General features: G+C 52.9%; 7 protein-coding genes across 7 annotated transcripts; 4 read left to right on the top strand and 3 right to left on the bottom strand.

Annotated features, from left to right (window-relative positions):
• Positions 1–247: 247 nt before the first annotated feature.
• POX_d06101 (uncharacterized protein) lies at positions 248–1,463 on the bottom strand (the record flags this gene model as incomplete). Its single annotated transcript, XM_050114926.1, has 2 exons — positions 248–976; positions 1,038–1,463. 2 exons carry the CDS (start codon positions 1,461–1,463, stop codon positions 248–250), a joined length of 1,155 nt encoding a protein of 384 aa, XP_049969877.1.
• Positions 1,464–1,933: 470 nt separating this feature from the next.
• On the bottom strand, positions 1,934–7,335 carry POX_d06102 (uncharacterized protein; the record flags this gene model as incomplete). The annotated part of the gene is made up of 10 exons (XM_050114927.1): positions 1,934–2,776; positions 2,836–3,470; positions 3,522–3,662; positions 3,716–4,236; positions 4,291–4,503; positions 4,555–4,830; positions 4,879–5,112; positions 5,175–6,156; positions 6,215–7,131; positions 7,196–7,335. 10 exons carry the CDS (start codon positions 7,333–7,335, stop codon positions 1,934–1,936), a joined length of 4,902 nt encoding a protein of 1,633 aa, XP_049969878.1.
• A 358-nt stretch (positions 7,336–7,693) lies between these two features.
• POX_d06103 (Mitochondrial import inner membrane translocase subunit tim23) lies at positions 7,694–8,382 on the top strand (the record flags this gene model as incomplete). Its single annotated transcript, XM_050114928.1, has 2 exons — positions 7,694–8,287; positions 8,359–8,382. 2 exons carry the CDS (start codon positions 7,694–7,696, stop codon positions 8,380–8,382), a joined length of 618 nt encoding a protein of 205 aa, XP_049969879.1.
• Positions 8,383–10,158: 1,776 nt separating this feature from the next.
• Positions 10,159–12,048, top strand: POX_d06104 (uncharacterized protein; the record flags this gene model as incomplete). The annotated part of the gene is made up of 1 exon (XM_050114929.1): positions 10,159–12,048. One exon carries the CDS (start codon positions 10,159–10,161, stop codon positions 12,046–12,048), a length of 1,890 nt encoding a protein of 629 aa, XP_049969880.1.
• A 2,115-nt stretch (positions 12,049–14,163) lies between these two features.
• On the top strand, positions 14,164–16,240 carry POX_d06105 (uncharacterized protein; the record flags this gene model as incomplete). The annotated part of the gene is made up of 2 exons (XM_050114930.1): positions 14,164–15,628; positions 15,693–16,240. The coding sequence occupies 2 exons, from the start codon at positions 14,164–14,166 to the stop codon at positions 16,238–16,240; spliced, it is 2,013 nt and encodes a 670-aa protein (XP_049969881.1).
• A 1,287-nt stretch (positions 16,241–17,527) lies between these two features.
• Positions 17,528–19,663, top strand: POX_d06106 (putative dihydroxy-acid dehydratase; the record flags this gene model as incomplete). Its single annotated transcript, XM_050114931.1, has 4 exons — positions 17,528–17,595; positions 17,696–19,089; positions 19,208–19,526; positions 19,615–19,663. The coding sequence occupies 4 exons, from the start codon at positions 17,528–17,530 to the stop codon at positions 19,661–19,663; spliced, it is 1,830 nt and encodes a 609-aa protein (XP_049969882.1).
• Positions 19,664–20,552: 889 nt separating this feature from the next.
• POX_d06107 (uncharacterized protein) lies at positions 20,553–21,868 on the bottom strand (the record flags this gene model as incomplete). The annotated part of the gene is made up of 3 exons (XM_050114932.1): positions 20,553–21,288; positions 21,377–21,614; positions 21,679–21,868. The coding sequence occupies 3 exons, from the start codon at positions 21,866–21,868 to the stop codon at positions 20,553–20,555; spliced, it is 1,164 nt and encodes a 387-aa protein (XP_049969883.1).
• Between the last annotated feature and the right edge of the window lie 334 nt (positions 21,869–22,202).

The raw sequence follows: 22,202 nt of genomic DNA on the forward strand, positions 1-22,202 counted from the left end.
TATCTTAGCGCGCCTGAGTTCATTTTCCACCGGGTTTTCCGGTTGTGTGAGTAGATAGGTAAAGAGCTCACAAGAACAAGGTTCTTCAAAGAATTTTCTGTCGCTGAACTTTGACAATGTCTGGCAGTGGCCTAGATGCCCTCCCCTCTTCTCAGGCAGCTGGCAGAGGCTTCGGCTATTCCTATCCTTTGTTTCTTCCCAATCAACTATCTCCTTTGCCATGATGACCACTGCTGTAGTCTCATTTTCAAACCGTTGGCCATTCATCACCCCAGTCTGTACGCTTATTTGGACGTCGGCCCTTTCCCTTTTTAGGGCGATTCGTCTTCCAGACCTTTGTAGATCCAGCTCGGTTGTCCCTCGTTGAGCTAGGAGATGCTCCAGGACTTGCAGGCCATGACTGCTCGGGCCAAGGATTTTGTGCGGCATCATTCCCAGCGCCCTCACCTGAGTCTTTCTGATGACTGTCGTCCTGCAAAACCTGATTTTGTAGTTGATCCTTACGGTCCTCGTCTTGAGGTTGATCTCCCCAGCCCTCATTTTGAGATTGATCTCCCCACTCTCCTTTTTGCGGTTGGTCCTGATGCTCCTGCTTTTTAGCTTGATCACCCCAAGCCTCATCTTGTGGTTGGTCTCCCCAATCCCCTTTTTGAGCTTGATCCTGACGATCCTGGGGTTGAGCTTGGTCCTGATGGTCTTCATTTGGAGCTTGATCGCCCCAGTCCTCGTTCTGCGGCTGTTCCTGCTGGCTTTGCTCAGGTGCTTCGCCCTGGGCCTGGTCCCAAGCTTGACGGCCTTTCCCCTTTGCTTTGCCTTGCTGCCCTTGATTCATTCTCTGCTTGGACTGACCATCATTCTGAGACCAAGCTTTGTTTCTATTCCTGTTCTTCTTTGTTTTTGATTGGTTGCGGGGTTGAATCTCATTGTTCGCTTCGTGGTCATCTTGATGCCATGACCTGGAGTTTTGCTGGTCACTCTGATTCTCACGATCCATACCTTCTGCTTCCCCTTCTGTTTGCCAATTTTTGGCGGCTCACGACGTTGTGATGGACGCTCTTGAGGTGCCTCCTCTCGGTTCCTGTTGTGGGGGCAGAATACGGTGGACATTCACGGCTCCGCGAAAGCGCAGCACGCCTGTACTCGCGGGGGCTGTAATAGTTCCGATCAGCATAGAAACGGCGCCAATTCATGTCATCAAAGTCTCTGGGTCCAGGATGGTATCTTGTGATCGGCCGCATCCACCCATTCCGAGTGTACTTGGGGACAGGGGGAGCATCGTGGTGACAGCCTTGCTCGAGATCGGGTTGATCACGTCGCCGCTGGAGGAACAGTTGCATTCGGGAATGGTGGCGCATGATATTGACGGTGAAATGGTGCCGATACCACAAAAGGACACCCACCCCTGTGAAGACGCATGCCAAGGGGAGTGTGGCACAGAGGGCGATTATGAAGTTGCCATTCATAATGAATGATTTTTTTCGTAATGGAATTCACCGATAGACGCAGTACGGATAGAGTTGTCAAAGCTGCAAGGGAAAAAGTCCCGTGAAACGAGGATCAGGACCTGAAAACCGAATCTTTGCCAGATCTCGAGAGATCGATGCAGATGTAAGAAATTGGAGAGAGAGGTGAAGAAATGAGCTGAAGTCTTGCGAGGTGGAAGGCTTAGGGGAGAGAGGTTGAGAACATGGAGAGTAAGAAAGCAGACCTGTTTTATGGCAAGCGTTGAAACTCCAGAGAAACTTGATGTCCGCGTTACGCGGAGCGCGGCATGCTGTTTACGTGGTGAATTACAGAAAGAGACATGATGGAGGTTGCACTCAGCAGCGTAAAGTTTGACTTGAGGAAGCATGCGTAGGCAAAATGGGACTAAAAGGAACAAGTTTTATTCAGTCAATCGTGAACAGGAGCATCTGGTACGTGCGCGTCAAGTCTACCGCTGCCCGGCCGAGCTCGAGAGCTCACAGGCAACTTCAATCCTGGATAAAAGGCACTCGTGAAGGGATGCCTTCCTTCCAGCCTCTAGCAATTTCCATAATTGACCTTGTAAAGTTTCGGGAGCGACATCCAGCGCCTGGGGGACGCTGAATTGTCTACCCGAGAGCGCGGCAGCAAGACTGATGACTCGGAAGCTCAAAGAAAAGACTTCCGGCTTGGATGTCCAGCCCAACAACCCATCGCCTTCGGGGTCTTGCTTGACAATCTGATTGATGTACTCCAGACCCTCCGACACCCAGCTTGAGACCTGACGTATCAATGTCTCCGGGTAGGAATTTGCCTTTAGCTGTGGAAGTACCCGACACCACACGTCCACCTCACGCACTTCATCGATGAAGAGGTTCTGCTTTTCTTCAACAAAGAGCACGGTGCTTTCTTGGCAATATTGGGCCATCAGGACGGAGACTGGGGAAAGGCTTGATTGGTCATCGGAGCCACTGATCCGGGCTTCTTGGCCTGTGAGATATTTAAGAATGCGACGGGCAAAGTAAACCGAATCCGAGTAATGTTCGGTAATGAACTTCGACAATAGTTCGCTGGCATTCAGAGGACCGAGAGCCAGAGCAGCGTCTGGCGATATTGAAGAGTATGAAAGTACCCATGATGCGGCTGATGCGGCGATGTCCCGCAGTTCTTCATCGTCATCATTGAGCATGTCATAAAGAACAAGATAAATATCAAGCAAGGAGGGATCTGTTCGTGGCTGTTGCGAATGTTGACGAAGAGCTTGAGAGAAGCTTTGCACAGAAGCCACTGCAGCATACCGAGTCGTGAATTCCTAAAAGAGTTTCCATCAGCTTTGCATTTTGAACGATGGGGCTGAAGAGTAAGGCGCACCGTTTCCTCACTAAGGGCGGAGCGCAGCTTGATCACCCACTGGCGAAGCTCGCCCTTTAAGTCAGTGCTTGAGCCGTCTTCATTCGATAAAATTCGAAGCGCAAGAAGGCATCCCATCAAGCGAAGTTCCGCGTCCGTTGAATGTCTGTTCCATTGCTGGATATCCGAATCGGGCTTAAAACTCTTCATCAGCAAAGTATAGGGCAGATCGTATGAAACAATATCATCGCCAGATGTTGCCAAAATTTCTTCGAGAATAGTAGCCAGGTTGGCCGACGCAAGAGACTTTGCATCAGTCGAATGGTCTCCTATGATGACTGAGCAGTAAAGATCAATCAACGTTTTCCTGTATTGATGCGTCCCAGCAAGCAGCTCAGGCAGCTGCTGCAAAATCCAGCTGCTGACATCAGCGTCGAATTTTGAAACATCGGCGAAGAAAATGGCAGTGTCAGCACCAGACTGAGATATAAGCAACTTTAAAAAGGTGCACCAAGCAAGCGCTCTCCGCAGGAGGGCAGACGCCCGAGTACGACTGACAAGGTTCCAACCCGGTTGCGAAGCATCGAAGCAGTGGCCTAGGACACCGAGAAGCTCGTGCGTATCGTAAACCTCCTTGATAAATTGAGCCAAACGACCTGCAGACAGGTTAGCGCTGGGAAGAAACCCCATTTCTTCGAGCGACATACCCTCGCTCCGAGCGGCGATACTGCGAGTCAGCGCGTCGTTCAATGTCTGAACCAGGCAAGTTGCCACTGCAGGCGATTTGGCGGCTGCGAATAATTTGCTTAGGACCAAGTGCATGGTCTCGAGAAGGTTTGGAAGTTGGTCTTCCACAAAATCAGTGTCAATATCTCCGAGCGTCCAAAGTGATGAAACTCACTGATCCAAAATGCATCCGTTGAGGCGGCAAAGCGACGGAGCGAGTAACGAACACAGAGAGCTATGCCATGGATGTAGTTCTCCGATGCGTCTGCCTGTAGCAGATTCACTAGATACTTCGCATCCTTTAGAATATGTTCTTTTGTCAGTAGTGATGCGTAGACACGAGCAGCGTGCTCGCGAATACCCCAGACTGGGCTTTTGAAGTGGACAAGGACAAGCTCGCGAAGCTTTGAGTCATAGTCATCGCCGACGGAAGGGACCTTTTCGCCAATCAATTCCAGGGCAGGAAAGATACGCTCAGTGACAATGTCTGTGCCATCTTGGGCAGTCGTGCCTTCTGAAGATGCCAGCAATGCTGCCAGCAGCTCAAAGAGACCAGAGTACTTGGGGAAGGAAATTTTTGACCCGGGCTCTGATCCGGAAGCACCTCCGAATCCAGCTACAGCTCCAGGAACCATACGACACATCCTCGTTAATAGGGCGCGGAAAAGCATCAACCCAGAATTGCGGAGAGCCCAGCTGAACACGGAGCGTTAGTGAAAATTATCAAATGGACTCATGGCATCAACCTACATGGGCGATCCAAGGCGTTCAGCGGAGAGCGTGAGTGCCGGCATAATAAAAGGCTCTGTGAAAGGGCCAAGCTTAGTGTTGGTAAAAACATCTTTCAGGCAGTTCATGGCATGAACCTGGGGCAGTTCCAGATACTGCTCCTGTTTGTTGTATTCGACGGCGAGGCGGGAGATTTGGCGGAGATCCTCCATGGCCTCCGCAAAGAAAGGCGTTCTGTGCAAAGAGCACAATATCCCAGTCACAAGTGCAGGCAAGCCCGCGGACCTGCGAGTCAACTTTGAAGCGGACTCGAAAATAGTCGCCCTGGCATCTTGATACCAGCCCTTTGGCAACTCTTGAACGGATGGATCACTTGAGCTCATAGACCGCTCGCAGCAAGTGGCGAATGTTTGGGAAACAGTTGAGAAGGCTCCGCGATGTCGCAATTCGGCAAGCTGAGTGAAACTTGCACGGCCGATTTTTTCAAAGTCTGCGCGCTGAAGTCCGTCTCTACCAGGTGGTCCATATGTCGTGTTGAACAGGGTAGCATGGAGCAAGAGACTGAGAGGTCAGTCAGATTCATTTCGAAAATCGCGAGTTTCGACATACCTGGATTCGCGGAGGGCCCTCCAAGAGTAGGAAAGAATATCCTTCGGTCCTACCGTCAGATCCTCAATGGGATCATCAGTGTGTCCTTCAGGGGAATCAATGCAGAGGACAGGTTTCACCTCTTCCCAGACTCTGTCACAAACGAACATAATACGGTCATGTATAGACCTCCATGACTGAATGTTCGGTCCGTCCGTCAAAAGACTGTAGAAGTTGGGCATTGAGACGATATACCTGTGCGGATGATTAGTGAGAACTTTCGACGATTCTAGTTATTTCAATTTTCGATGACTCACCTGAGTCCGGACATGAAACCATGGAGAGGCGCTTCACGCAGAGTTGCATTGAAGAGACCCTTTGAGGATGAGAGACGCTCCTCCAGTTTGGTCAAGATATGGTTCACAACAGACGTCTTGCTTGACCACCAATCTTCATCGGATGACAACGGGTAGCTTGACGACGCGGCGCAGAAGATGATGTGATACAAACGAGCTACCGTATCCGCATGGTCCGCCCGACTAGTGTTACTAGCGGTGAGCTCAGCGCGGGATAAAGCATCAGTCAAACGCATGGACAACGCCGAGTCTTGATCTACTCGACGTTCGAATCCGTTCACCAATACCTCACGGGGAAAGTAATTGATGATCAAAAGCGCGGTCTGCCTTACTTCCTCGAATGGATCGAGGAGCAAGTCCACCAGGAGTCGAAGGAGCTGAGGCTCAAAGATTTCCATATGATTCTTCCATCGACTTTCAACTTCAGACTTTGCTGGGGGAATATGAGTCCGCGGGTCAAGGTTGGATTCCAGCAAAAGTCTCAGTGCTTTGAGGGCACTGATGTGACGAGGGTACGACGCAGTCACCACCAGATCACTCATCAGGAAATTTAGGTATCTCTTCAAGAACAGAGTGACCTCTTGATCGTTTTTCACAAATCCGGCTGGTAGAGCCGAGTTTGTTGATTCAGATGGTCCGCTGCTATTCCCAGGCTTGAGAATGCCGCTCTTGACGCGAACGATGAGTTTCCTGGTGAGACTCATGATCTCACCTCTGCTGTAAGAGTCCGAGTCCGCATGCATCGACGGGAGGCCGTTCAAAATTGAATTTGTGGCGAGGGAGGTAAAAGGTTTAATGGTCGAGAATGCAGTCACAAGGAGGGACAAGGCCGCAATGCGAATGTTTGGCTCTCGATGGAGCAGAAATTTGCCTAAAACGTCACTTCTCAGAACCAGGGTTTGCGGGCCACCAGTTCTGCTGTTGCTAGACTTCGAGCCGTCATCTGGATGCTATGAGTTAAATCTCGATCTTGGCCCGCATTTTTGTTTCATCGAACTTACAATCTTCGTGTACAAGATTGGTCTTTTTACCGATTTGCAAGACGGCAAACAAAAGAATATACTCCTTATCCTCTGCACCGGTCATATCGCCTGCGACAAGGCTGTCAAGTGGCAATGTTTCCACAAATGCCATGAAGCCATCGGGATCGGCAGAGAAAATCGGCTGCAAAATTTGAGTCGACATAGCTTCCAGGTTATCGGCAATGTGCAACATCATGTAGCGCACAGGGGCTACCCAAACCGAAGACACAGGCTGTTTCGGGGCCTCGACCTTCATTTTCTGCAGTAGCGCACCCAATACATTTCCGCATGCGCCAGATAGCTCACGGCTATTGGTCTGTGTCAGGAGACCTAGCACAAATATCCTTGCAGCTAGTTCCTGCGACACCTGAAGGGAAAGATTCTCGACGGCAGCTGAGGATAGAGCTTCTTCCGCGTTTTCAAAGACATGCTCCCATTTCGGCCGATTGTTCTCGAGCCACTCTTGCAACAGGCCCAGGAATATGGCACTAGAGAGAGCCCCTTTGCGGATACATAATTCAAAGCAGACTAGAGCAGCCTTCAATCGAGATTTCGGGTCGCCAAGTACAATGCTTGGAATCACAGAACCTGTGATTGCTTTTTGAATTTTTTGCTTCTCGGCACCATGAATCCGCTTTCCCAATAGGTTGACCAGCGAGCCCAGGAGCTGCTTCAGTGGCTTTGGTTTTGCATCTTCATACCTACTCATAAACACTTCGAAAACTTCTAGCCAGGTCTCAGATGAAAGAGCCAGGGTCTTGGTATCGTCTACCTTTGACGTTGCTGCAGCATCGAGAAAGGCAGACACGGCATTGCAAGCCGCCGCAGAGTGCAAGTTTGAGAGAGAAGGAGTTGACACTGTTAGCATCAAAGATTGCCAGAGTCGATGCACCTTTCTAATTCTAATTCAGTATTCTCTCCAAATGCTCGCGATTTGAATGTGAACCGTTGTAGACTCACGGACTATCTTCACTGGTCAATGCTAGTTTGACGAGTTGGCCCTTGGCAATGTCTTGCAAAGTCTGTTCGGACAAAAAGTGTACATCTTGCGTGACATCGTCAATATTGACGACGTCAGCACGAGAGTTTTCACGATGCATTGCCGAACAGGAGGCCGTTCGGCATGACCCGTCAGTAATCCTAATTGGTCGAGTATTGGACTTTTCGATAACTTTTTTTTTAGCGATTTTCGTGGACATCCAAGTCTTGCCCGCATTCTACATGCTGCCTCAGGCATTCAAATTGGTCCATTGCGTGGCCGCGGGACTTCCCAATGGGGAGTCAATTCGGGTGAACTAATTTCCGTGACACCCCAGTCACGGGACCGAAGTTTTTGCTGGCGGCCCGGCACTCGGTGGAGCTGTGATCAAGGGACTGTCAAGTTCGTCCATCTTCTCCGTACTTCGCTCACTGTCGCGTACCCTTAATATCGTCATCTCTCTTGCGTGCTTCATCATCATGGCTATCTGGGATAACTTGAGCGGTCGTAAGGAGACTACGGCGCCCTCTCCGTATGATGCATCGAATGCGCAAGATGCGACCTCATTCTTGTCCGAAGTCGCCATTCCCGACCCCAGTCAATTGCATCCCCTGGCTGGCTTGAATCAAGATACTCTCGATTATCTGACTCTCGAAGATTCTGCTCTTGACTCTCTTCCCGGCTCTCGCTCCGTTCTGCCATCTCGCGGCTGGTCCGACGACCTTTGCTATGGTGCCGGCACTACGTACTTGGTCGCCTTGACTGTCGGTGGCGCATGGGGTCTTGCGGAAGGATTGAACAAAACACCAGTCACAGCTCCTCCCAAGATTCGTCTGAACGGTGTACTGAACTCGATCACCCGCCGTGGTCCCTTCCTGGGCAACTCCGCCGGTGTTGTGGCGATGGTCTACAACGGGTTCAACTCGGCCATCGGCTACGCTCGGGGCAAGCACGATGCCGCTAACAGTGTTGCGGCGGGTGCCCTGAGTGGCATGCTCTTTAAGAGCACGCGTGGTGTCAAACCCATGATGATCTCTGGAGGCATTGTAGCGTCCATCGCGGGCGCATGGGCTGTATGTATACCCAGGGAATCCGATTCCCATCTTTGACTCCGAGCTAACCGCAATTGCTTCTTCCCCTTCAGGTTACGCGCAAGGCTCTTTTCTAAAATAATTACGACACGACTGTCTCTTGTCCACCCACTATACCACGGATACCTCAACTCTCCATGCCTCTTCCTCCTCCATAACACCCACGATCTCAGCGGCCCCCGATCCGCCGCCCGCTTCTTTCCACCTGCAATGTATTACAACGGCTTTTTCGATTCTTTTCCCTTGCAGATCTCTTCACTCTGGCGCTTAAAGCATCCATGTTTCGCATTTCTGCGTGGGCTGGGATTTGGGGTGTGTTTCTGGACCTGTATTTTGTACCCGCTTCTTTTTTTTCCCTTTCCTTTGCTTCCGTGTACATAGAAAAGCCTATTGCATCACTGGGCCTCTTTGACCATAGCATCTGGCTCCGAGTGCCTCGTCTTGTAGCCTTGATTCGGCGAAGGCTTCCAATAGAGAAATCACATGTATTGACTATTCACCTTCCAGTTTGGCGGAACTATCCACGACGAACGGGTCGGGTCTAATAGTAGCGTGCTCACGTCAACCACTAGCTAGGGCCGATGCCTGCCGGAGATAAAATGGGCCCTGATTCATAGTATGTATTTGCATTGTGTGGAGAGTATTCCACCTGTACTCTCGATTGAGAGTTCGACTCTTGTCTCCCACGTTTGATGGAACCGCGGCTTCACAGCGCGTGCAAGTCTGGACCACTAAGCCGCAAGACTACAAAGACACGAGCGTCGGCCAGTGCTTGCGGCTCAATTTGAACAGCGCATGGAGCACGAAGCCGGGGATGCCACATGCATGCTCTCAGTCATTCGTACAGTCGACCCAGTACTATTTTGGCTGGGGTCATTCCTTGGTACACTCTATCTTGCCCCTGTAGTGATCACACCCCGTACTCTTGCCCCACCGTTGATCAAGCCATCGACATTAAGCCGGACATGATCTACAAGCGTAATGGATTGGTTGTGGGAGCCGCCTGTGTCTAGATGCGAATTTATGCTTAATGGTATCCACAGTGGACATGACTTGAACCCGAAACTATCATCGTGAGCGTGATGGAGAGAGAACTGCGAAAATCGAAATTGCATCCATGAGAGAAGCCTGCATGTTTCAAGAATCGCAGAGGACCGTCCAAGCAGGAGATGAGAATGACACGTCGAATCATCGGCAAGGCGCTTCTCGACGCACATTACGAAGGCTTAGGCTCAGCTGCCACAATTTACGCCATCGTGGTCCTTTGTCTCAGTGTAGGTATCAGTCACTGCCCCGAGCTGGTGCTCGCTCCCTGCAACTACTAGTCCTTGGACATTGGACAACTACTGGGCCACAGGCGGCGCTGACCTGCCCGCGACCGACTTGAGTCATGATCGTTGCAAGTCGTCCGGCGTCCTGATCGATAAGCTCACGACACCTCAGTGTTCAGAGTGCATCGACAATCTTCTCAACGGCATCCAACCCGTGCACTGACGGATTAGCCGTCGGACTGCGGTCTGCGGAACCTCGGACGGCGGAGATCTGGCAGAACATAAAAAAAAAAGAAAACCAAAAGGAACCCCCCCCCCCCCTTTAGATCCAAAACCAACCCCAGGAGGAGACTCAACAAAATCTGGCCCGCTGCCTAATGCGGAGTGGCGAATTGGACAGACCCAGGCATCATCGGCGACATCCACCTTTATCTCCACCTCGAGGCCAAACCTCTGGTCGCGAAGAAAGGCACGCGTCACGTATTTCATTTCCAGAATCATCCACGCTAAGGTGAGAGGAAGAATTCCCGACGCAAATCTGACTCCGGGCTCACACGGAGTCTCCCTTACGATTTCGTCGGGATGCCGGCGAGCGAACAATCAGCAACCAGCAATGTGAGAGTACCCAAAACCCGCACCAAGACCTTCACGGGATGCTGGACATGTCGATCTCGTCGAGTAAAATGCGATGACGAGCGTCCCGTGTGTCGTCGCTGTCGCCAAAGTGGCTGGCACTGTCAGGGATACGGCCTGCGTCTGGGATGGTCCCAATCGCCCGGCAGCCGATCTCAGCGACGACAGACGCAGTGGTCCGCGCTCCAACTGTTGCCGAACTTGTCCTCGGCGGCCGTCAACGCGCTTCTGGCCGAGTTGGATGGTTGGTCCGGAGAGGGGCCCTCGCAGGAAAGAGGACCATTTACAGTCTTCTCCATCGCCAATCTGGATGCCGAAGGGACTGGGGGCGAGGTTGGGTCGTCAGATACCCCGCAGAGCAACTCCGCATCCTCCTCGGCCGCATCACCAGGCACGGAAAATGCGCTCGATGTCTGCGATAGCGGTACACCACTCCCGCTAAGGCCGTCGTCCAGGGACCGTCGCATCAGGGCGACGACGACAGATTCGTCGTCACCCGAGGCAGACTCGCTGATTGACGATTCCTGCGCTGCCCCGTCCTCACGTTCGTCGCCGTACGAGCGGCTCTCGGCCACTCCGAGTGAGATCGAGGAAGTTGTGCGAGACGATCTCCCGACAACGCTCCCCAAATTGAGCACCAACGCCAGTCACTATGTTCGGACAGCCTTGACTCTCTCTTCTCTATCATCAAGGAATCCATCTCCCACGATGGCGATCAATCCGATCCCGCTTCCACGACCTGAAGCTGAACTCTTACACCATTGGAATACCTTTCTCTCTGGGAATATGCTTCTAACAGATTCCCCCAACAACCCCTGCCGAACCGTATTTTTACCCATGGCTCTCAAGGGACTCGAGGTCGCTCCCAAGGAACCAAGTATACACCTCTCTATTCTTCACGCCATCTGTGCTTCCTCCGCCTTCAGTCTGGCTCACCTCCGTCAAGATACGCGGTATCAGTCGCTCGCCACGCATCACGACCAACTCGCCCTCCGCCATTTACGACATAACCTGGCACGCGGCATTCGGCTCGACGAACCGGCCTTGGCGGCAGTGCTGAGCTGTATCACGGCCGAGGCCATGTCGGGACGGAGGCGCCGTTGGAGAGCTCACGTCACCGGTGGACTGGGTCTCTTGGAAAATGAAATCCGTAGAGGGTGGGTTCCGGGTCCGGCTGGGTCTCGTCTGATCCAGAGCTATCTCTCTCTTTCCCTGCTCTCCAATCTGCCCGTGTCACCTTATTTGATGTCTCTGTTGAATGATTCCCCGGATGTTCGCCATTACTTGGAGCAATATCACGGGATCAACGGGCCGTTGGTGCAATTCCTAGCCTACATCACCTCCCTGGCCGAGTCCAAATCCCCCATCCCCGCCGACGAGCTAGATCGTCTCGAGATGCAGCTCCATCGCCACTCCTCCTTACTCTCTTTTACTACTGGTCCCAGTTCGACGATCATCCAACATGCTCTGAACTCATTCTACTATGCAACCATCATCTACTTCCGTCGGAACTTGCGCCGTGCGCCCCCTTCCGACGTGCAAGATCTCGTGGAAAAGGCCGTCCAGGAGCTGGAAGCAGTCGAGATGATCAGTAACGAAAAGGGAGGCTGTGCCTACAACTGGGCCAATTTCGTCGTCGCTGCTGAATGTGAGCGTGCGGACCTTCGAGCCCGCATGGCCGCCGCCTTTGATCGGAAGAGTCGACATGGCATCCACAACATCAAAGTGATGAGTGAGGTGGTTCAAGAGCTGTGGCAAAGGCGGGACTATGCAGTTGGAATAGACATTCACTGGCAAGAAATCGCCCAGGAGGCGGATTTCGATATCATGCTGGTTTAGCACGGGGGTGGAGTCTGCGCCGCGCGAGAGTCTTTTTTACCCGAGCAGTTGAGAACCGTGCCTCCCACTCTCCCCGCTGGCCCAAGGCCATTCGGGACTGAGGCTTTAAATATTTATACCCAACGATCTTAATGTATATCTGGATGTACACATTGCTCAATGTTTTAGCTTTGACGGGGCAGTCCCATTCTACCTCGGGTGAGAATGTTGCATGTCCGTCCCGACTATATATTCGGGCAGGCCATTGGACTGCCTATATTCATGTAGAACATCCAGCGTCGACATGACTTCATCCGGGCACCTCATCCATTGAACTACGCCTGCATCTTTGACAGATATCCACTCGTTCGGGGAAGAGTGACGATCGAACCTCTTAGTTGAAAGCTGGGCCGGGCCGAAGTAGGTGATGTCCCAGTTGCGTAGTAATATCAGTTGAAGTATTGTAATCGTTCCTTGGAAGGATTTGGCAATTGCCTACTCTTAGCACAGCAAACGCGTGGTAGCACGGGCTGAAGCCGAGAAGAGCGGATGGAGGTACAAAATGTTTTCTGTGTCAAATTTTGAAGTTCTCGATAAGCCGTAAGAGCCTGCGCCAATGCTCACGTAGACAGCTGTCGCCATTTGGTCGATGAGGTATGTCATCTATACCTACCTACATAGAACGTGGCGAGCGACGAAGGAAACTGTGGAGCATAGACTCCATGTAATGCTAACCGCCCTTGACAAGGAACGCGTAGTGTGGATATGGTTCTTTGAATAGAAACTGGAAAGTAACTTCAGTTCCAGGGCCGAGAATACTCTAGCAATCTAACCACCACTTGGAATCGCCCAGGTTCATGACAGTCCGCAGAGCAGCATTAGATCGCAAACCAATCACACGATGCAACCCGGACACTTCGTCGGTAATATGTGTAAGTTAGTAGGTAGTAGAGTGAACCTTCGCCAATCTGAACGTCTCGCTGGAAAGCCCCCGGGCAGGTACCTGATAGGACCGCAGCAGATCACTACCTATGTATGAAGCCTCTGGAACTCAATCTATCTTGGCTAAGTGGGTTCTATCAACCACGCTGGAAATTCATGCCTTGAGATTGTAAGCTAGAGGAAGGTGCATTCATGCTGGGTGTCACCTGTCTCACCCCACCATCGTACATGAGGCACTCGCGTTGAGCAGCACACAGCATTTTGCATAGTGTCGCTTTCCTCGGCCTTCAACGTCTTAACCTAATGTTGGGACCTCGATTTCTCATCTTTCTTGTTGATAGACCCTTGCATAGATCAATCCGTCTGGCCTCATGGTGCACAGACGGAACAGAATTGAAAGGCCTAGGATAAACGCAAGTCAGGTTGCTCCTTGATAGATTGTCGATCGCGACTCCTGTGGCACTGTGTATAAATCCAATCAGAAGATATGCAACGCACTTCACTGCTAAATATAAAAGTCCACCCAACCCACAAGCACAACAATACTGGCGCACCCTAAGAGGTGCTGGCCCTGCATGGGTTCGTGCCAAAATTGAAGAATCCGCCCGAAGGCGCCTCCAAATGCGGGGGAAAAACCTGTCAGCTGACCTGCCGCACCGGGCTCTGCAGCGTTTCAGCTTCCGTGGGACTCACCCAGCAGCAGTAATGCGATCGTCATCATCGAACAGGAAATGACCGGTCGCCCTCGTGGGCTCTCAAATTATGGATCTTCCGCGCAAACGAGCATCTTTCTCGATCGGTCTTAGACCTGATTCACCCCAGGTGATCCCCTCGATCCCAATCAGAATCCGTCACAGTAGCATCAGCCATCTACAAATCCTCGCACACTGTGCTGGTGTGCATGCCCTGGTGTTCACCCGCCCCCCCCCCCACCGAAATCCCTTGTTCCAGGCTCTCGTTCCCACTCAGTGAGAGAGACCGTTGACCCTTGACGGGGCTACTCCCCACGCTAAGGCCCTCTCGGTCGGGAGGCTGAGGCATCTTATCTACTGGGTCCCAGTCTTGAAAACCGCCGAGTTGTGTCCTGCTCTGCTTTTGATTCTCTCTCCTGTTTGCTTTACTGGATCTTGTTCCCAATATCCTTCCCTGGATCCTGTAGCACCCGCGCGGTCTGCGCGCCCCTTTCACTCCTCAATGGTGAATTCTGCATCCGGGCCAGCCGTGGGGTCCGGTTTGACAAATGTGTGCTCTCAGAATCTACCAGCCTCACACAAGGCTGTCGCCAGTGATCATGGATCCAACCCTGTGCAATCGCCGCCTGGTGCGGAGAACTCGCCCCCGGCTTTCTCGGCGCCAATAGATGTGCCCTCGGTCTACAAGTCTTACATTCCAGGCCTCCCTTCCCTGCAGATTCGCACCGACTTACCCAGCGTGCGTCCCACCAGCTCGCACCGCGATTATGATTCGGTCGCCTCCACGAGCATGTCGTCGAACAGTTTCTTGCAACGGACACCAAGTCTGCGCGCGCTCGCCGCGCCGCCCATGTCGAGTGCCGGCTCCTTGTCGCCAGCGTCAATCATGTCTTCGCCTCAGCTGCGGGCCATGGGTGACATTACGCCGCTGCCGTCGCCCATAGGTGGCATGGCGCCCTGGCGGCCCTCAGATCCGCAGTCCGCTTCTCGAACCTCGCCCACCGGATCGTATAGCAATGCCATGCTTTCCCCCTGCGACTCCACGCACATGCTCGGGCGTCCTGCATCGCGATCGCGGGCCCATAAGCCGTACGCGGGACTCGAGAAGGACGCGCCAATCTCCCCGTCGACTGGTGCGCATCGCGAAGTGCACACCAAACACCACTCTCGAAACCGGAGTTTGAGTGACTACGCGCCTCCGCCAGGCCGAGTGTCTCTGCCTCGACCGATCGCAGTGTCTGGGGCTGGCCCAAGCCTCGCTCCGTCCTCAAGCACGGACTCGAAATCCAACGGCCTGCATCGCGAACAGTATCTGGCCGTGCATCGAGGCATTGCAATACCGACTGTCCGGCCTCCGAGCCCGCCCCGAAGTAGTGGAAGTGGACAAGGGGAGAGTGATGCGGAGCTCGGCGCGTCCCATACTGCGACTGCCTCCACATCGGATGAGGTGTACTCGGTCAAGTCCGTTCGCACTCAGCAAGCGCGTTTATATCGAAAGATTCGGGTTCTAGGCCAGGGGACGTTCAGCCAAGTCAGCCTGGCCGCGAGACTGGAACGACCGCTCGGGACGCCCATGTCCCCCAGCCTGGACTCTGACGCTGATCTGGCAGTTGACGCACCGCTGACCACCAATGCCCAGAAGTTGGTCGCTGTGAAAATCATCGAGCACGGGCCCGCGGGTGGAGCCGACGAGGAGCGCCTGGAGGTATCGATGAAGCGGGAGGTTGAGATCTTGAAATCGGTCAATCACCCGTCGCTCGTTCAACTGAAGGCCTTTGGCAGTGACGAGAAGCGAGCTTTGCTCGTCTTGGACTACTGTCCTGGTGGCGATCTATTCGACTACGCAACATCTGCCGGCAACCAGCCCATGGCGCCGGGCCTGATTCGGCGGATCTTTGCTGAGCTCGTAGCGGCCGTCCGATATCTTCATTCTCATTATATTGTCCATCGGGACATTAAGCTCGAAAGTGAGTTCGTCCCGGCGCTCAGGTTTTGGAGAACGAATTTGTCAGCTGATCTGCCCTTCCACAGACGTACTACTGACAATGCCACACGCGGCCATGGAGTCTGTCACGGATTGGCGTACATATGATCGTGCGGTGGTCACGCTCAGCGATCTCGGGCTGTCTCGACGGATCCCCGAACCTCCTGAAAGTCCCTTGCTGCAGACCCGTTGTGGCAGCGAGGACTACGCTGCACCCGAAATCCTCATGGGTCAGTCGTACGATGGTCGTGCGACTGATGCGTGGGCGCTGGGTGTCTTGCTCTATGCGATCATGGAGAATCGTCTGCCATTTGATGTTCTTCCCGGTACTCGAGGCGATCCTGCCAAGCATCGCGCCCGGACTCCTCATCGGATCGCTCGCTGTGAGTGGAGTTGGTACCGCTTTGCGAATGACGACGAGGAGTGGGATGCTGACAAGGGCGCCGCCCTGGACGGGGCTCAGCACTGTGTCGAGGGGTTGTTGAAACGCAACACCAGGCGTAAAACATTGGATGAAATCGCCGCCATCCCATGGTTACGCGACGCCATTGACGTCCCAGCCGGTCTGAAACGCGGTGATAAAGAAGTGCCATGAGCAGGTCTCACTTGGCTTTCCACCTTTCTCTTTCTTTTCTCCGTTCCCCTCCCCTTCATTTCCGTTGCTCCCTTTTCGATGATCTCCCTAGATCCAGATCTTTTTTTTGTCTCTTCTTTCCCATCTTTTCATCATCATTTCCTTCTTCCCCCACCCATTCTGGAATCTCACCATAATACCAATCGTCCTTCCACCAACTGATCTATCTCCTTCCTCATTTCCTTCGTTCCAATTTCCTCACTGATTTGCAAATCTGTGATGTTCTTGCACTTGATTACATGCATCTGAAAGTGGGCGAACTCTGATTTCTTCTTTTCTATCTTTTCTTTCAATGTGACGTATCTTGTTGCCATGATCTCCGCCTCAATTAGACATATAGCTGGATGCGTGGATTCCAAACAAGGGTCCTCGTCGACTGGCAGGATTCTTAGCTTTTGTGGTCATCCCCTTGATTGAATTTTCCATTACATGTATTGAGCTCTGCGCAAGCTGTCACCAGAACCCTATATGCAATCAGCTAGCCGGGGCTTTCCAGCTTAAGATGAGCAAACGCACATGGTTCCTGCCGACGATGCGGAGATCAAAACATCCAACGAACATCGCTGCTAGATTTTCGAGGGTAAGCCGGGCAGCTGAAGTCGGGTTGTCTGCAAGGTAGACATCCAAAATTAACGCTCTGATCAGTCTTCCTATCCGTTCCGCCTCTCCCGCTGGAGTTCAGGTCCCATTGCTGACCGTGCAGATCCCCCCCCCAACTCTGTAGGAGACTCGCGTCTGACCCAAGCTGGCATTGTCATAACCTACTTGAAAGGTTGTCACCCTTTATGTTGTCGGCCAATTCGAATGGTCAACACTCTGCTCATGCAACTATATGCCGAGTGTTCATGCTCTATTACCGAGCACTCTTCTCCCCAGCAATTGGCCTTCTTGTCTTCCAGTTCTCCACTTATCCCCATTCTCGGTCGCTGCATGACAATCACCTTTCCACAGATTGGACGCAGCCGCGGCCTAGGCCGAGGCCGAGCCAAGCTGTGGAGATCTTCGCGAGACCGTAACGCGGGGAGACACACCCCAACTCCGAACCGGCGAACTGCAGCAGCCCGCTTGGGAGCTTCCGCCCCCCGATTTTTGGGATTCTGCCACCTCCGGCATCGCTGACCTTCGCCCAGCTCGCTTGCTCCCCGCCTTCGAACCTCCCTCGAGTTCCGAGCTCTGCAATCATCGTTGTTGACTTTCCTAGCTTTACTCCCCTCCCCAAGTGACGTCTACGAAAAACCCTCAATCACAATGCTGCCGCCATTCCGAGCACGCGTGCCCGCTGCTCTGCGGAGCTTGTCTCGTTCCACCGCGCCGGTGTAGGTTCTTGTCCCATCGCAATGTCGACTGGTCAATTCCTCCCTAGCAAAGGGTGTGGTGATTGAGAAGCTAACAATTGACTCTCGATGATGTGGATAGTCGCACTCTGACCACCACTCTTCCCCGTTTCCAAAATGAGGACAAGGCGCTCAACAAGGTCTCACGGCATATCACCCAGCCCAAGTCCCAGGGTGCCTCGCAGGCGATGCTGTACGCCGTCGGTCTGACGGAAGAGGACATGAACAAGGCTCAGGTTGGAATTTCATCAGTCTGGTTCAATGGCAATCCTTGCAACATGCACCTGCTCGACTTGAACAACAAAGTGCGCCAGGGTGTGCAGGACCAGGGCCTCATTGGATTCCAGTTCAACACCGTCGGTGTCAGTGACGCCATCAGTATGGGAACCACGGGAATGCGCTACTCCTTGCAAAGTCGCGATCTCATTGCCGACTCGGTGGAGACCGTCATGGGTGGACAGTGGTATGATGCCAATATCAGTATTCCTGGCTGTGACAAGAACATGCCCGGTGTTCTCATGGCCATGGGCCGTGTCAACCGCCCGAGTTTGATGGTATACGGTGGTACCATTAAGCCCGGCTGTGCGGTGACTCAGAACAATGCCGATATCGATATTGTTTCTGCCTTCCAGGCCTATGGTCAATTTATCGCCAAGGAAATCACCGAGCCCCAGCGATTCGATGTGATTCGTCACGCGTGTCCCGGCGAGGGTGCCTGTGGTGGTATGTACACGGCCAACACGATGGCGACCGCGATTGAGACCATGGGTATGACTCTGCCCGGCTCCTCCTCTAACCCGGCCAATTCCCAGGCCAAGTATATGGAGTGCTTGGCCGCCGGTGGCGCGATCAAGAGACTGCTCGCCGAGGACATTCGTCCGCGCGACATCCTGACCCGTCAGGCCTTCGAGAACGCCATGGTTCTCGTCAACATCACCGGTGGATCTACCAACGCAGTCCTCCACTTGATCGCCATTGCCGATTCCGTCGGCATCAAGCTCACCATTGACGACTTCCAGGCCGTGTCCGATCGCACTCCCTTCTTGGCCGACCTGAAGCCCTCTGGCAAGTACGTCATGGCTGATCTCTTCGCTCTTGGCGGTACGCCTGCCGTGCTGAAGATGCTGCTCAAGGAGGGCCTCATCGACGGCTCTGGCATGACCGTGACCGGTGAGACGATGGCCAAGAACCTGGAGAAGGTACCGGACCTTCCCGATGACCAGAAGATCATCCGTCCCTTCAGCAACCCGATCAAGCCCACCGGTCACATTCAGATCCTGCGAGGCTCCCTTGCCCCCGGTGGTAGTGTCGGTAAGATCACCGGCAAGGAGGGCACTGTGTTCACCGGCAAGGCCCGCGTGTTTGATTCCGAGGACGATTTCATTGCTGCGCTGGAACGCAGCGAGATCAAGAAGGAGGAGAAGACAGTTGTGGTCATTCGCTACTGCGGTCCTAAGGGTGGCCCCGGCATGCCTGGTACGTGGATCAATCCTAATTTGATAGATCGCTCGATCTTGCCTCCCCCCCCCCCCCCCCCGCAGGCTTCCTATGATTGTCCCGGATACTAACCCTTTCTCCCCTTCCTGTTGCGTAGAAATGCTCAAGCCTTCCGCCGCTCTGATGGGCTACGGACTTGGCTCGTCATGCGCCTTGATCACTGATGGTCGTTTCTCCGGTGGTTCTCACGGATTCCTGATCGGCCACATTGTGCCCGAGGCTGCCGTTGGTGGACCCATTGGTCTCCTCCACGATGGTGATGTGATTACGATCGATGCTGAAAAGCGCGTTCTTGATGTCGATGTGCCCGAGTCCGAGCTCGCCGTACGCCGTCAGGACTGGGAGGCCCGCAAGGCCGCCGGCAAGTTGCCCGAGACTGGTCTGACCATGCGTGGTACCCTGGGCAAATACGCTCGGTACGTTGAATTCTTATTCCCCTGTGTTACAATATTCTTCATTTTGTGTGAATTTGGACGGCGGCTAACATGTGATTCGGGGATGTAGGACTGTCAAGGACGCCAGCCAGGGCTGTATCACCGATGCTGTGGAGTAAAGCATCATTAGGCGATATGTTTGATTATATTGGGTCGAAAAAGCGATTTATTATGTCTGGGCTCATTCTTGTTGCTATACGATATCATTTGAGTACAATATATTCTATTTTTATCCTTTTATTTTCCTATTTTCCCCCCTTCCACCTACAAACTACTCAATTCATGAGGACCGTACGAATCACCAGCGCATAAGGCTCAAGACGATGTGTTTTCCCCATCAAGACCCGGACTCATTTACTAGCTGTCTACGTACCTCGCTTGCACCGGACACGCCGCATGGCACGTTTTGAAGTGGCAATTGGGTCAATCCGTACCTTTTTACAAGGTGTCGGAAATTACTACATAGAATTGAGGAAATACCCGATGCCTACATAGCTATTCTGTAAAAAAAATTATTTACTTATTGACCTCAACCCTCATTATTTGCCAACATGTAGCAATCATAAGGTGAACTAACATCAATTATCATGGACTATAGTTTGACCTTGCAATCTCAATGTCCTGGTCAATAGATGAATAAGCGCATCATTGGACAGACGGTTTCTGAATCACCTCAACCAGGGAACTGGAACCACGGCCCATTGTGTCAACACATCCGCATGTTTCCAGTCCTCGGATCAAGGGTCACTGAATGGAATTGTTCATTAATCATCTCGTGAGACAGCCTGGGGTATCAACCAGACTATCCGAAGGTGGGGGGGAGAGGGGCTGAGGATTCGAGTATCAATATGTCCTTATTCAATACACCACTTCTATAATATACGGATGAAGAAGAATCGCACTCAAACACTGGACAATGACCGATCCCCAAACAAGACAGACGCACGCACAACACGCACACGCGCAGATCCAATCGAGGTCGTACACGCCAAAATTGTCGGACAACAATCACCAAGTCCGTCGTGTCTTGGTCCACATTCGCACAAAGTCCTGCTTCTCCTGAACCCCCAGTCCGACCCGCTTGACTCGGCCCAGACGCGCCAACGATTCCCCGACTTGATCCAACAACGCCTGCTCACTCGCAGTCACGTCTCCCGTCGCGGTGTCCTCGTCCAAGGTGTCGAGGTAATTGGTGTTGTAGGTGGACTTGCGAGTGGATCGCGCAGGAGGCGCATCGAACGAGGTTCGTCCCACGGTGATACACTCTGCGATGCGCACTCGGATGCAATGCGTGGGCCGACTCAGCAGTGTCCACAGGAAACTGAGATACGTGCCCGGCAGAGGAGTCACAACGTCGACGGGCGTGTATTTGAGACTAATGGGGAAGATTTTGGTCTTGGAAGAGACGCCCAGCAACGACCGGCTGAGCGGCAGAATTCCCTTGCTGTTGGTGGTGGTACATTCGGGGAAGATGACGATGGGTCGGTTGGGGTATTTCTGCACCAACGCGGACACGTCAACCAACTTGGTGCTGTGGCTGGGCTCAAGGCTGGGATACGCAAACGCGCGCAAGATGGCCTGAAGAAGAGAAATTTGCTCCACTTGACGGGTTTCGGGATAAGAGGCCGTGAAGATCGGATCGAAGATAGCGGCCAAGTATACCGCGTCGATAGGGGAGGTGAAGGAAGATGCGATCACCGAGCCGGGTTGCGGCAATCGTGCTTTTTGCTGCTTGGACAGCGATCTGAGACGCCGGCCATGGGCGAGTGTTAGCCCTGCACCTTATATGTGGATACTCGGTAAACAAGCTTCATGGGACTCCGGATACGCACCCTTTCCGTACTCCATCAATCTGGAGGTCAATCCACCAGATGCTCGGCACACCCAAAATGCACCACAGTGCGGCCTTTTTACCCAGAGATCCGATTGGTAGCCATTGCAGCACAAGGAAATATGACACCGTAATGAAGAGGAATAGCGGAAGTCGGAAGAAGAAGAGGAAGAGGCGCAAAGGCGCTTTGATGCCCAGCGACTCGCTCGGAGTGGGGAGGAAAGGCGCGATGCCCGACCCTACCACACCGTTAGCCTGACTGAGATGGAGAAATTCCACCTGACCCAACCATCGGACACTTACCGCGATCCCGAAACTGCGAGAACTTCTCCATTGCAACGTCGACGGTGGTGGGGAGGAAGGTTGTTGCTGGCGGAATTTCCACTTTCTCGTTGCATGTGAGACGCACGTGACTTGTAGCTAGGCCCGGTGGAGTCGCGGGTCGGCAGGAACGATGGGAGGTGATGCTCCCCGAAATTCCATCCGGAGACATCGCAATTTCTCGTCGAGTCGATCATCGCTATTTAGCCAGAGCGAGGTAGGGACTCTCGTAGGCTCTATTTTTTTTTCTATTTATTTCTTATCCAATCTATCCAATGGGCTTGAGCGTGGTTGGCATCCATGTGTTGCGTGGAGGACTTGACTACGGCGATGATGGTGATGGCCATGCAGCCTGCCACCGGATCAACCATGATTATTTTCAATATTCACAACGCCCGAAAAAAAAAATGCGAAAATGGTCTATCGCCGCTATGAAAACCCAATGCAAAATGCGGCTTCAGGTAAAAACACATCAATGGTCACCGGATGGGGAGAGGAAAGAGTTC

Source organism: Penicillium oxalicum, chromosome IV (genome assembly GCF_001723175.1).
Source record: "Penicillium oxalicum strain HP7-1 chromosome IV, whole genome shotgun sequence".
Lineage (NCBI taxonomy): Eukaryota > Fungi > Ascomycota > Eurotiomycetes > Eurotiales > Aspergillaceae > Penicillium > Penicillium oxalicum.